The 15,414-nt window shown below is 42.7% G+C and overlaps 1 protein-coding gene across 7 annotated transcripts in view; it reads left to right on the forward strand.

Moving 5' to 3' along the window:
* ASAP2 (ArfGAP with SH3 domain, ankyrin repeat and PH domain 2) overlaps window positions 1-15,414 on the forward strand; it is a 241,633-nt gene that overhangs the window by 196,467 nt on the left and 29,752 nt on the right. For all 7 annotated transcript variants that reach the window (XM_056564140.1, XM_056564144.1, XM_056564142.1 and 4 more), the window contains 6 exons: window positions 2,116-2,249; window positions 4,420-4,514; window positions 8,102-8,291; window positions 9,027-9,112; window positions 12,827-12,942; window positions 15,239-15,306. In XM_056564140.1, coding sequence (XP_056420115.1) covers window positions 2,116-2,249; window positions 4,420-4,514; window positions 8,102-8,291; window positions 9,027-9,112; window positions 12,827-12,942; window positions 15,239-15,306 — 689 coding nt within the window. The remainder of the gene's footprint in view (window positions 1-2,115; window positions 2,250-4,419; window positions 4,515-8,101; window positions 8,292-9,026; window positions 9,113-12,826; window positions 12,943-15,238; window positions 15,307-15,414) is intronic.

A 15,414-nucleotide genomic window follows, 5' to 3' on the forward strand; every position in this document is an offset into this window, starting at 1 on the left:
GTGTGTGCCGTCCCGTTCAGAGCCATTGTAATTGTTTATTATGTTCAGACAATTAGCTGTGTCCACAGAATATCAATGAAGCCTCGTTGGCCACCGGCCAGAACTTGCATTAAGCTTCTTGTTACTTTTCTGGAAGTTTATTGGATTTCTAATTGCAGTTCTGAGATTTTTATTTATACAGATGATAGACTCCAGTATTAATGATAGGAGTTAGTAGGGAGACATAGGATCCAAACTAAGCAAGTATAGGTTTACCCCAGAAGACACTTGCCCCTATAAATCTCTCTAGTCCAATGTTTTCCAATTAGTTTGCCCCCAGCTGTTGCAAAACTACATCTCCCAGCATGCCCTGCCAGCCATAGGCAGTGTAAATCATTGACGTTCTTCTTTATTGGGTTTCTGAATTATTCCATTATCTTTGACCGCCTCTTATTAGGAATTGTCCATTGTTCAGCTGCTATGTAATCCAGCCATAAACCTTAGATATGTGTTGACTTAAGATAAGTTGCTGCCAATGGAGTCTGGCAGCGGCTTTCTCCCCTCTCCCTGTTCAAAACACCTGCACTCTTGCCCAATGAGAGATTGCATGTGCACATGATTGGGAGAGATGATCATAGGGCCGACAGTGATTTTATTTGTATGGCCTTCTGAAGACTATGTTCACACGGCAGAATTGACACAATTCCACACAAATTCGGAATTGCGGCAGAATTCTGGGTTCTCTAAACACCGAATTCTGCCAAAATTCAAGCCCCTTTGAGTTCAATGGGATTCTGCGGGGGAAATTCTGCTGTCTGATTGGGTCTGTGGAATCCCAATGAACTTAATGTGCAGTAAATTTAGTCGGAATTCCGCACAGAAATTTAGCAGTTTGAACATGGCTTAAAGGGGTATTCCAACAATTAAAGGGGTACTCCGCCCTTAGACATTTTATCCCCTATCAAAAGGATAGGGGATAAGATGTCTGATCGCGTGGGTCCCGTCACTGGGGACCCCGCAATCTCCCTGTTGCACCCGGCGTTTGTTTAGAGCGACGGAGGCTCGTGACGTCACGGCTGTGCCCCGCTCTTCACGGCCACGCCCCCTCAATGCAAGTCTATGGGAGGGGGCGTGGCGGCCGCCACGCCCCCTCCCATAGACTTGCATTGAGGGGGCGTGACTGTGACATCACAAGCGGGGTGTGATTGTGATGTCAAGAGTCTCCGCCCTGCATCGCCAGTCATCCGGCACTGAGCAAAGTTCGCTTCGTGCACAGGATGTCCGGGGTGTCACAGCCGCGATTGCAGGGGTCCCCAGCAGCAGGACCCCCGCAATCAGACATCTTATCTCCTATCCTTTGGATAGGGAATAAGATGTCTAGGGGCGGAGTACCCCTTTAAAAACTTATCCCACTATCTCTGGCACTCACATAGAGGATCATATAGAGCATGCCGACCCAATACTTTATGCAGCAGGGAAAGTTGGGGCCCCATTATGTAGATAGCTGGGACCTGCCATGATCAGAGACTTATCCCCTATCCACAGGATTCGTTTTAAGCTTGAAGAACCCCTTTTAGACTGAGATTCTTTTAGAGTAACGTCTTTGTAAAGATTTGGTTATATCATCATAACAGTAATTATTAAAGGGGTACTCCGCCCCTAGACATCTTATCCCCTATCCAAAGGACAGGGGATAAGATGTCAGATCGCCGCGGTCCCGCTGCTGGGGACCCCTGGGATCCCCGCTGCGGCACCTCGCCATCATTACAGCACAGAGCAAGTTCTATGCAAGTCTATGGGAGGGGGCGTGATGACCGCCACGCCCCCTCCCATAGACTTGTATTGAAAGGGGCAGGCCGTGACGTCACGAGGGGCGGAGCCGTGACGTAACGCTGCTCCGGCCCCTGTACTGCCCATCATTACGTGCAGAGCGAACTCGCTCTGTGCTGTAATGATAGCGGGGTGCTGCAGCGGCACCGCGGCGATCTGACATCTTATCCCTATCCTTTGGATAGGGGATAAGATGTCTAGGGGCGGAGTACCCCTTTAAGGAGATTCTTGTTATAGATCACATTCTTTGTTCTGAAGTATTACCTTGTGTTAGTGGGGTTTTACAGCATTTGTTTTATGTCTCAGATCCTACTTGGCTTTCTACAAACCTTGGTATACTGACGTGTATTGAGTGCTCAGGGATTCACCGGGAGTTGGGGGTACATTACTCCAGAATACAGTCACTCACACTGGACGTCCTGGGAACATCCGAACTGTTGGTAAGAAGACTTTCTGAATGTTAGAACACCCTAATTATATACAATAAGTTACTAATCTAGAATCTGACTTGTCTATACAGTTCTATGACCAATTGACCATCCAGAATCTCTGATCATTCAGCCTCCTTTGATTCCAGATAAAGCTATATATATATATATTTGTTATATATGTCCTGTCGTAGAATAATCTCTAGCTGTGAATATTGCAGTATTCATGACTATAGAAGTAACTATTGTTTCCAGGGCAAATTTAATGTTGGGTTGGGGCCTATCCCACCTGTGGAGCCCAGACCACTATAGTAGCCACATGTAGGAGAGGTGGGCACTCGTGTGACACTTCTATTTAGAGACTTCAAATGCTGGATAGTAATGGGAAACAGCAATAGGGGGTTCTGCACTCTCTTTAAAAGGTGAGAAGAGTATTATACCTTCTGTCCTTCTCCCTATTTGTCTGTCTGTCTGTCTCTCTCTCTGTCTGTCTCTCTCTGTCTGTCTATCTCCCTCTCTCTCTGTCTCCCTCTCTGTCTGTCTGTCTGTCTCTCTCTCTGTCTGTCTGTCTCTCTCTCTATCTCTGTCTGTCTTTCTCTGCCTGTCTGTCTGTCTCTCTGTCTGTCTGTCTCTCTGTCTGTCTGTCTCTCTGCCTGTCTGTCTCTCTGCCTGTCTGTCTCTCTGCCTGTCTGTCTCTCTGCCTGTCTGTCTCTCTGCCTGTCTGTCTCTCTGCCTGTCTGTCTCTCTGCCTGTCTGTCTCTCTGCCTGTCTGTCTCTCTGCCTGTCTGTCTGTCTCTCTGCCTGTCTGTCTGTCTCTCTGCCTGTCTGTCTGTCTCTCTGCCTGTCTGTCTGTCTCTCTGCCTGTCTGTCTGTCTCTCTGCCTGTCTGTCTGTCTCTCTGCCTGTCTGTCTGTCTCTCTGCCTGTCTGTCTGTCTCTCTGCCTGTCTGTCTGTCTGCCTGCCTGTCTGTCTGCCTGCCTGTCTGTCTGCCTGCCTGTCTGTCTGTCTGCCTGTCTGTCTGTCTGTCTGTCTGCCTGTCTGTCTGTCTCTCTGCCTGTCTGTCTGTCTCTCTGCCTGTCTGTCTGTCTCTCTGCCTGTCTGTCTGTCTCTCTGCCTGTCTGTCTGTCTCTCTGCCTGTCTGTCTGTCTCTCTGCCTGTCTGTCTGTCTCTCTGCCTGTCTGTCTCTCTGCCTGTCTGTCTCTCTGCCTGTCTGTCTCTCTGCCTGTCTGTCTCTCTATGTGTGTGTCTGTTGTTCTATGTCTCTCTCTCACTGTCTGCCTGTCTCTCCCTCTCTCAGCCTGTTTCTCTCTCTGTCTGTGTCTCTGTCTGTCTCTTTCTGTTGTGTGTCTCTCTCTGTCTGTCACAGATTCCCTTTGTCTGTCTGTCTCTCTCTCTCTGTCTTTGTCTCTCTGTCTGTCATGGTTTCCCTTTCTCTCTGTCTGTCTTTGTCACTCTGACTGTTTCTTTCTGTGTCTGTCTGTCTGTGTGTGTCTCTCTGTCTGTCTCTCTGTCTGACTGTCTATCTCTCTGTCTGTCACGTTTTCCCTTTCTCTCTGTCTGTCTCTTTCTCTCTCTCTCTTATATAGAATACTAAAGCCAACCTGGGGAGGTCCGGTGGATGTTCCCTCAGGTGGTGGACGCCCTGGTGCCCTGTTCCTTGTATCCTTACTAACAATCTGACCCTAAGGATCCGTTCACATTGTAGAAATCCTTCACTGAATTTCTTCTGTGGATCCGTGATCTTCCTGCATGGAGCAGAGATGACCCGGATTCTGCTCTTAGGCCATTGACTTGTACTTTGTCCCATTGACAGACGTGACTACTGTGCCAAATTTGGGCCCTTAGTGTCCTGTGTGAGACTTTCCTTACATGAACATCACCAGCATTTAGAAAATAAACCTCTTCCAATCTGTCGAAACAAGATGGGTCCAGATAGTCATAGTACGGATTTATTTCTGGGAAAGTAGAGTGACAGCCAGTATAGTTGTCACTACAGCTTCCAGATGGGGCTGCCATGCTGCATAAATACAAATGATATATTAAAGTGTATCCAGTGTCTGGTTGTCAGTGTAATGTGTTATGAATATGACATTATCATAATTCTGTATTTATAAGGCCTTATAGTCACATGTAGAGTGAAGTATTTGTCACTAAACTACTATATCTTTCTTCTTTTTTTCTAGCTTGCAAAAAATATAGGAAATACCACATTTAATGAGATAATGGAAGCCTGCCTGCCTGCTGATGATACTGTGAAGCCTGCGGCCAGCAGTGACATGTACGTTATAGATCATCATATACTGTGCTAGAATAACCCCCATCCACATCTGTGATACAGAACCCCGGGCCTGAGCGCTCTGCTGCTCGGTCTGTTGTCAAACTAGACATTATAGCTTTGTTTCCCAACCAGGGTGTCTCCAGCTGTTGCAAAACTACAATTCCCAGCATGCTGGGAGTTGTAGTTTTGCAACAGCTGGAAGGCCCCCTGGTTGGGAAAAACTGCATTATAGCATTGCTGTAGGTAAAAATAGGAAAATAGGGCTAAGGCGACCTTAACATGGTCAGTAGGTGACTACCTTTGGACCATTGAAATGAATAGGCCCCGTTACCGTGTAGGTCGGCATCCTTTTCTTGCTGGGATGCAGACAGAGAGTAGTAAGATACAGCATAAATGTGTAAACCAACCCTTAAAGGGGTACTCCGGTGGAAAACTTTTTTTTTTTCTTAAATCAACTGGTGCCAGAAAGTTTAACAGATTTGTAAATTGCTTCTATTAAAAAAAAAACGTAATCCTTCCAGTACTTATTAGCTGTTGAATACTACAGAGGAAATTATTTTCTTTTTGGAACACAGAGCTCTCTGCTGACATCACGAGCACAGTGCTCTCTGCTGACATCTCTGTCCATTTTAGGAACTGTCCAGAGCAGCATATGTGTGCTATGGGGATTTTCTCCTACTCTGGTCAGTTCTTAACCCCTTCTTGCTATAGGACGTACGCATACGTCCAATCATCCAACACGTTCGCGCAATTGGACGTATGCATACGTCATAGCGATCTCCGGCACTGCTGCGGGCAGCGCAGGAGATCGGCGATGGGACCCGGCTGTCAATCACAGTCGGAGAACCGCCGCAGCTGCCGGAGCCGCGATCCTGCCGGTCCTGGCAGCATTAACCCCATAGATGCCGTGATCAATCCTGATCACGGCATCTATGGTGTTGACAGGGGGAGCGCTCTCCCCCTGTTCTCCAACGGCGGCGCCGCGATACAATCGCGGGTTGCTGTTGGTTGCTATGGCAGCTGGAGGTCAGATCATGACCTCCTGTCTGCCTGCTACGGAAGCCTGTGAGATCCAGCCAGAGGCTGGATCAGGCTGTAGTGTCTGCAGCTCATCAGGTTATACTGTGCTGCGGTACAAATGTATTGCAGCATAGTATAAGCTGTAAAAAGTGTAAAAAATAAAATAAAAAGTTCTTCAATAAAAGTATGAAGTGTAAAAAAAAAAAAAAAATGCCCCTTTCTCAATAAAAGCCCCGTATTATCACCAAGAAAGATCAAAAACACAAATCATATACATAATAGGTTTTGCCACGTCCATAATGATGTGTACTATAAAACTATAATGTATACTATCCCGCACGGTGAACACCGTAAAAAAAAAACATAAAAAAAAGCGCAAAATTCGCCAATTTTGGTACAAATAGCGGAATAAAAAAGATCAAAAGGTAACAAGTAGCACAAAAATTATACCAATAAAAAGTACAGCTCATCCCGCAAAAAATAAGCCCTTATTCAATGGCGTCGGACGAAAAATAAAAAAGTTACGGCTGTTGGAAAATGAACGGCAGAAAAATAATTTTGCTCAGAAAAGGAAAAAGAACATAGAAAGCCATATAAAATTGGTATCGCCATAATCGTACTGACCCACAGAATAAATCTAACATCACTTTTACCGCACAGTGTACACCATAAAAAAATTATAAAAACGCCAGAAATTTTCCAGTTTTTCACAAAAAATGCTTCATGTGTCAACGAAAATGCACCAGTTATATAAAGTACAATGTCACAAAAAAAAATCACAGAATTGCTCCGCTCAGAAAAAGCGTTCTAAAGTTATTACCATTTAAAGAGATAAATGTCAAATAAAAAAAAAAAAAAGAGCCTGGTCATAGAGGTAAAAAATGGGTAGGTCCTTAAGAGGTTAAAATGGACAGAGATGTTAGCAGAGAGCACTGTGCTCGTGATGTCAGCAGAGAGCTCTGTTGTTTCAAAAAGAAAAGAATTTCCTCTGTAGTATTCAGCAGCTAACAAGTACTGGAAGGATTAAGATTTTTTTAATAGAAGTAATTTGCAAATCTGTTTAACTTTTTGGCACCAGTTGCTTTTGCTTAAAAAAAAAAAATATTTTTTAAAATATTAGTTTTCCACCAGGGCACCCCTTAAATGGGCACTGTCAAATACAAAAACTTTTGATATGTTGTAAATCATGCAAAACCAATAGATTTTGTAATTGCTTTCATTAGAAATTTTTCTGTATTTCATACTGACAAAGCCAGTCAAACAACTCCCCGCCCCCCCCCCCCCCCCCCCCCCCCCCCGCCTGCTTGGTCACATACTAGTCCTGCTGTGTCCATGCGTCATCACCTATGTCATGGACACACTTCCTTGATTGACAGCTGTGAGTGCAGGGCTCAGAGCTGAGGAAAAATCCTCCCCCTGTCAGCTTGTGTCCCCCTACTGTCAGTGAGGACAAGCTGGGAGTTGTAGTTTTGCTAATGCTAGGGGAGATGTGAGCAGACAGCATACTGAGGGAGGGGGCGGAGACCTGCACAGTGAGGCCACACCCCTTCCCTTTGGGAGCAATTCAGACTAGTGAGCTAAATTAAAAGTGTAATAAAAAAATAAATAAAGGTGCTAGGCACATAAAAATTAGATGTATATGGTCAGGATTAGGTACTGAGTGATATATTAAAAAAAATGTTTTTTTGTTGGATCTGACGGGTACACTTTAAGGAATAGCTGTGAACTGATCATACACATTTGGCAGAGTGTATGGCCACCTTAAAGGAGTAGTCCAGTGGTGAAAAACTTATCCCCTATCCTAAGGATAGTGGATAAGTTTCAGATCGCAGGGGGTCCGGCTGCTGGGGCCCCCCGCGATCTCCTGTACGGGGGCCCCGACAACCCGCGGGAAGGGAACTTGTTGACCACCGCATAAAGTGGAGGCTGACACGCCCCCATCAATACAACTCTATGGCAGAGCCGGAGCGCTGCCTTCAGCAATCTCTGGCTGAGATGTATTGAGGGGGCGTGTCGGCCGCCGCTTCGTGTGGTGGTCAACACGCGTTATCTGGCCAGCGAGCCGGGGCCCCATACAGAGAGATCGCGGGGGGCCCCAGCGGTCGGACCCCCCGCGATCTGAAACTTATCCCCTATCCTTAGGATAGGGGATAAGTTTTTCACCACTGGACTACCCCTTTAAGAAAAATACATTTTCTATGGCTGAATTTTTGGCCAACAGCCATCTCTCCTGATCCCCTCCATACACGTAGTCCAACTGAATGGGGATTTGGGATAAAGCCGTTGCCAAGCCCCTCTGGCGGCAAACTATCTTCCCAAGAATTAAAGAATTGGGCATGTTGAAATCCCACATGTCCAACTATTTCTTCCCCTGACATCTGCCATTTGGAGAGAGTTGGCTGGCCTTCATACACATTAGATAGTTGGCCAATCTCACCAAAATCAATGGGTGGCACCAATGTTATAGTTCTACCTCTTACATACAGAATACCTTTCAGTTGTGGTGAATTGGGCGTAGCTACTCTATTATATGTAAGCTGTACTTTTTTTTACCCCTTTCGTCACAGGAATGCCAGGAAAGATTACATTACGGCAAAGTATATTGAAAAAAGGTATGCAAGGAAGAAGTACGTAGACAACGCATCTAAAATGCACTGCCTATGTGATGCCGTCAAGACCAGGGACATATATGCACTGGTACAACTGCACGCAGATGGAATAGACCTTACGGAAACCATTCCATTAGCAAACGGGCATGTGAGTGCACCTCCTCTCTCTATTAAGTGACTACATGTTGTGTCTGGGTATTATTTAATATATATATTATGGGTATGTGTGTGTCTATATATATATATATATATATATATATATATATACACACACACACATATATATACACACATATAGCTATACATATATATTTTATATATATAATGCTGTAATGCTTAAAGGGGTACTCCGGTGGAGAACATTATTATTTTTTTTAAATCAACTGGTGCCAGAAAGTTAAGCAGATTTGTAAATTACTTCTATTAAAACATCTTTACGCTTCCAGTACTTATTAGCTGCTGTATACTACAGAGGAAATTCTTTTCTTTTTGAATTTTTTTTGTCTTGTCCACAGTGCTCTCTGCTGACACCTGATGCCCGTATCAAGAATTGTCCAAAACAGTTCCTGACATGGACAGAGGTGTCAGCAGAGAGCACTGTGGACAAGACAAAAAAGAAATAAAATAAAAAATAATTTCCTCTGTAATATGCAGCTGCTAATAAGTACTGGAAGGGTAAAGATTTTTTTAATAGAAGTAATTTACAAATCTGTTTAACTTTCTGGCACCAGTTCATTGTAAAAAAAATAAAAATAAAATGTTTTCCACCAAAATGTTATAATGCTTCAGATGAGACTGTGTGTGCTTGATAGTGGCTTATAAAACATGATAACCATGACAGCCATGTCCGATTATAGACATTCTTCCTCTTTTCTTCTTATAGGAACAAGGAGAAACCGCGCTGCATCTTGCTGTCAGATCAGTCGACCGCACCTCACTGCACATAGTTGATTTCCTGGTGCAAAATAGGTACAAAGATACTGATCCTTCTGTTATTGTAAGCGTGAGCTCAGCAGGCCACAGGCATCGAGTGAAAAAAAATGGTGTAGGCCAGTGTTTCCAATCCAGAGTGCCTCCAGCGGTTGCAAAAATACAAATCCCAGAATGCCTGGAAAGCTGAAGGCTGGTGCAGGTTGTGTTCAATCATTTAGTTACATTGATATCCTCAGCAGATCCTGTACATGTGACTGTTCCCTTAATGTTTTGTCCAAGACTTATCTGAATAAAAAAATTATAAAGGTAAGTAGCAAATCAGTTTGTGATGGCTGCACCATATTTAGCATTTATTCAAACCATTCTTTGGCACTAAATAGTGGTATACATGTGAAACAGTGTTGAGGTGGTGTAAGGAAAGGAAGTACCTGTTAGTGTGCTGCGTGGAGGCTTTTTCTCAAGTGGCTCGTTGGGCACCTTTTTCAGTAGTTTCACAAGAACAACAAGGGAGAAGCATAGCTTGGCACAACTAATGGCATACTTGGCAAATGTCCTTGAGCCTCTCCAGGGGGCCCTCCATCACCCTCCTTAGGACGATTATATTTTGAGCACCATGTAGTGCTTGGCACTGTATGATGATACTATTTTAGTATTGTATGATATATGAGCACTGTATGGTTGTATTATTTGAGCACTGTATGGTTGTATTATTTGAGCACTGTATGGATGTATTATTTGAGCACTGTATGGTTGTATTATTTGAGCACTGTATGGATGTATTAGTTGAGCACTGTATGGATGTATTATTTGAGCACTGTATGGATGTATTATTTGAGCACTGTATGGATGTATTAGTTGAGCACTACTGTATGGATGTATTACTTGAGCACTGTATGGTTGTATTAGTTGAGCACTGTATGGTTGTATTAGTTGAGCACTGTATGGTTGTATTAGTTGAGCACTGTATGGTTGTATTAGTTGAGCACTGTATGGATGTATTAGTTGAGCACTGTATGGTTGTATTAGTTGAGCACTGTATGGTTGTATTTGTTGAGCACTGTATGGATGTATTAGTTGAGCACTGTATGTTTGTATTAGTTGAGCACTGTATGGTTGTATTAGTTGAGCACTGTATGGATGTATTAGTTGAGCACTGTATGGTTGTATTTGTTGAGCACTGTATGGTTGTATTTGTTGAGCACTGTATGGTTGTATTTGTTGAGCACTTTATGGTTGTATTAGTTGAGCACTGTATGGTTGTATTAGTTGAGCACTGTATGGTTGTATTAGTTGAGCACTGTATGGTTGTATTAGTTGAGCACTGTATGGATGTATTAGTTGAGCACTGTATGGTTGTATTAGTTGAGCACTGTATGGTTGTATTTGTTGAGCACTGTATGGTTGTATTAGTTGAGCACTGTATGGTTGTATTAGTTGAGCACTGTATGGTTGTATTAGTTGAGCACTGTATGGTTGTATTAGTTGAGCACTGTATGGATGTATTAGTTGAGCACTGTATGGTTGTATTAGTTGAGCACTGTATGGTTGTATTTGTTGAGCACTGTATGGTTGTATTAGTTGAGCACTGTATGGTTGTATTAGTTGAGCACTGTATGGTTGTATTAGTTGAGCACTGTATGGTTGTATTAGTTGAGCACTGTATGGTTGTATTAGTTGAGCACTGTATGGTTGTATTAGTTGAGCACTGTATGGTTGTATTTGTTGAGCACTGTATGGATGTATTAGTTGAGCACTGTATGTTTGTATTAGTTGAGCACTGTATGGTTGTATTAGTTGAGCACTGTATGGATGTATTAGTTGAGCACTGTATGGTTGTATTTGTTGAGCACTGTATGGTTGTATTTGTTGAGCACTGTATGGTTGTATTAGTTGAGCACTGTATGGTTGTATTAGTTGAGCACTGTATGGTTGTATTAGTTGAGCACTGTATGGTTGTATTAGTTGAGCACTGTATGGTTGTATTAGTTGAGCACTGTATGGATGTATTAGTTGAGCACTGTATGGTTGTATTAGTTGAGCACTGTATGGTTGTATTTGTTGAGCACTGTATGGTTGTATTAGTTGAGCACTGTATGGTTGTATTAGTTGAGCACTGTATGGTTGTATTAGTTGAGCACTGTATGGTTGTATTAGTTGAGCACTGTATGGTTGTATTAGTTGAGCACTGTATGGTTGTATTAGTTGAGCACTGTATGGTTGTATTAGTTGAGCACTGTATGGTTGTATTAGTTGAGCACTGTATGGTTGTATTAGTTGAGCACTGTATGGTTGTATTAGTTGAGCACTGTATGGTTGTATTTGTTGAGCACTGTATGGTTGTATTTGTTGAGCACTGTATGGTTGTATTAGTTGAGCACTGTATGGTTGTATTAGTTGAGCACTGTATGGTTGTATTAGTTGAGCACTGTATGGTTGTATTAGTTGAGCACTGTATGGTTGTATTAGTTGAGCACTGTATGGATGTATTAGTTGAGCACTGTATGGTTGTATTAGTTGAGCACTGTATGGTTGTATTAGTTGAGCACTGTATGGTTGTATTTGTTGAGCACTGTATGGATGTATTAGTTGAGCACTGTATGGTTGTATTAGTTGAGCACTGTATGGATGTATTAGTTGAGCACTGTATGGTTGTATTTGTTGAGCACTGTATGGTTGTATTTGTTGAGCACTGTATGGTTGTATTTGTTGAGCACTGTATGGTTGTATTAGTTGAGCACTGTATGGTTGTATTAGTTGAGCACTGTATGGTTGTATTAGTTGAGCACTGTATGGTTGTATTAGTTGAGCACTGTATGGATGTATTAGTTGAGCACTGTATGGATGTATTAGTTGAGCACTGTATGGTTGTATTAGTTGAGCACTGTATGGTTGTATTTGTTGAGCACTGTATGGTTGTATTAGTTGAGCACTGTATTTCAGCACTATGGGGGAGATTTATCAGAACTTGTGGAGAAGAAAAGTTGCCCATAACAACCAATCAGATCGCTTCTTTAATTTTGCAGAGGCCTTTTCAAAAATGAAAGAAGTGATCTGGTTGCTATGGGCAGCTTTTCTTCTCCACAAGTTCTGATAAATCTTCCCCCATGAGTGCAGTATAGTGATATTATTTTAGCACTGTATGGTTGTACTAAATGAGCCCTGTATCTCAGCACTATATCAGTGCAGTATAGTGATATAATTTGAGCACTGTATTGTAGTACTATATGAGCACTGTATGGGGATGTTATTTGAGCACTGTATGGTTGTACTATATGAGCTCTGTATGGTGATATTATTTGAGCACTGTATGGTTGTACTATACAAGCCGTCTCCTATTGTAACATTCTATCCTGTCAGTACTGATCAAGCTGCCCTGGTTTTTGCCCTTGGTCTGTGCCTATTAAGCAGCACAATATGAAAAAAAAAAACTCATAGGATTTTAAAGATTGAGATAATTTAACACACATCCAGAATTCACACGGGGGCGCTGTGGCACAGAGGATGCTGTTCAGAGGTCTCCAGTAACTCACCTTTTATTAGGGAGCGTAATGGTGATAAATGCATTGCATGAACCTACAGCGTCCTCTCCTGGTGACATTTTGTCTTTCAGTGAAGCTTAGGTAGTAGTCGTAGTGTGTAGGAGATAGCTGTTTACTTTTCTCTTCTACCCTTCCGGGATACACAGCTTCAATAGTGTTGTACATCCTCCTGATCTGGCTTCTGATCTTTGTCTTTTTTTTATGTCCGCAGTGGTAATCTGGACAAACAGACTGTGAAAGGCAGCACCGCACTTCACTACTGCTGCTTGACCGACAACGCCGAGTGCCTTAAACTACTGCTGAGAGGGAAGGCCTCCATAGAGATAGGTGCGTACCATCCACCCTCTACTCTCCAAAACCTCTTATGTATCCTGGAAAGATATTATCTGAAAGAGAAATCACACTCCATACAGATGAATCCCTTAAAGCAGTGTTTCCCAATGAAGATGCCTCCAGCTGTTGCCAAACTACAACTCCTAGCATGCCCGGACAGCCGAAGGCTGTCCGAGCATGCTGGGAGTTGTAGTTTTGCAACCGATGGAGATGCACTGTTTGGAAAACACTGCCTTAAAGGGATACTCCACTTGAAAAAGAAATTTCTAAACCAACTGGTGCCAGAAAGATAAACAGATTTGTAAAAGACGTGCACCCCTTCCTGTTTCACAGGAGGTCTTTAAAATTAATTATGGATCCAGCATGTCACCCAGTCAGAGGCCATATGCCCAGCAGAGATGAGTGAAATAAGTGCTAGGGTCCCATCCGAAATTAGGCCGCCTCCACGTGGTGGATGGGGGACACTTTTTGATCATAAAGTGCCCTAAGAGCCTCCATTTTTTGACCAAGAGTGCTGCTGCAACCTTCTTTTTTGTAAGATTTGTAAATGACTTCTATTTTAAAATCTTAAAGGGTACCTCTCATCAAATAAACTTTTGATATATTTTAGATTAATGAATGTTGAATAACTTTCCAATAGCATGTTAATAAAAAATATGCTTCTTTCTATTGTATTTTTCACGATCAGTCCTGTCAGCAAGCATTTCTGACTCATGCTGGAGTCCTAAACACTCAGAGCGGCCAGCCTGCTTTGTTCACAGCCAAACAGGCTGTGAACAAAGCAGGCTGGCAGCTCTTAGTGTTCTCCTTTGTGAACAAAGCAGACTGGCAGCTCGTAGTGTTTAGGACTCCAGCATGAGTCTGAAATGCTTGCTGCCAGGACTGGTAGGGAGACCCCTAGTGGTCATTTCTTCAAAGTGAAAAATTAAATAGAAAGAAGCATATTTTTTAATTACATGCAATTGTAAAGTTATTCTGCATACATTAATCTAGAATATATCAAAAGTTTTTTTGATGAGAGGTACCCTTTAATCCTTTCAGTACTTATCAGCTGCTGTATGCTCCACAGGAAGTTCTTTTACTTTTAGAATTTCTTTTCTGTCTGACCACAGTGCTCTCTGCTGACACCTCTGTCCATTTTAGGTACTTTCCAGAGTAGCATCAAATCCCCATAGAAAATCTATCCTGCTCTGAACAGTTCCTGACATGGACAGAGGTGTCAGCAGAGAGCACTGTGGTCAGGCAGAAAGGAAATTCAAAAAGAAAAGAACTTCCTCTGTAGTATACAGCAGCTGATGGGTACTGGAAGGATTAAGATTTTTAAATAGAAGTAATTTACAAACCTGTTTAAACTTTCTGGCAACAGTTGATAAAAAAATAAAAAATAAATGTTTTCCAGCGGAGTACCCCTTTAAAATGTACTTCCAAGAACAGCAAAACCTCTACTCTTCTGTGTGCTAACACATTATGCTCTATGACACAGTTTGTTGTTGGGGAAACACTTAGGTCCCATTCACACAGCAAAATTCAGTGCTGATTTTGGAGGCTGAATCCTTATTTACGTTGTCCAAGTCAGTGTCTTTTTTTTTTTACCTGCCAATCGCCTCCAGTAAGAAAGTGTACGCGATGCTGAAAAACTGCAATGCAGACTTTTCAGACACTGAAGAAATGAACATGCCGCTTTTGGGATCATTTCTGCACAGTGTTTTTCTATTGAAATCAATGTGAGCTTGAAATTCCTGCTCCAAAGTCCACATCAAATTTTTTTGTTATTTCTGCATTGAAATCCCGGTCTGATTTGGAAAAATGCATCAAAAAGCATTGCAGATTTGAGATGCCGATTTGGCCTAGTTACAGCATTTTTATTTTTACCATGAAAAAGCGGTAATGTGAACATGCTTGTGGCGTGTCAGACTACATACACAGCACTTTATAAGCTTGACGGTACAGGGGTCCCCCCAGTCATTAACCGATATGGATGTGGGAGCCCCTATTATCATGTAGCATTTGTTCTTGCCAATGGCGATCAGATGCTTAAACCACTGGAATTGTTCCACCGATCCTGGTCGATGAAGCAGGAACTCCGCTGACCTCCTGTTGTTTGACACACAGGGCCCATCTGACAGTGGTGGCCCTGTGTAGATTGCCCACGTATGCAATGTCAGTGGGTATTGCTGCGCACGTGTGGTGAGTCTAACTGGTTGAGAATCACAGATTAAAGGCGTTCTGTAGTAAAAAATAACTTATCCCCTTATATACAGCTTATTCTTTCCTCTGTTCTGGATTGCAGCCAATGAAGCTGGAGAAACTCCTCTGGACATAGCGAAGAGACTAAAACACACACAGTGCGAGGATCTGGTATGGTTCATTATCTATAGTGGTGCATCTGAAGGATAGGGGATACGTTTTTTTGTAGGATACTTATCCTTTAATCTTATAAGCCGTCCCATTGGAATGGTTCATTTT

The sequence above is a fragment of the Hyla sarda genome, chromosome 3 (genome assembly GCF_029499605.1).
Source record: "Hyla sarda isolate aHylSar1 chromosome 3, aHylSar1.hap1, whole genome shotgun sequence".
Classification (NCBI taxonomy): domain Eukaryota; kingdom Metazoa; phylum Chordata; class Amphibia; order Anura; family Hylidae; genus Hyla; species Hyla sarda.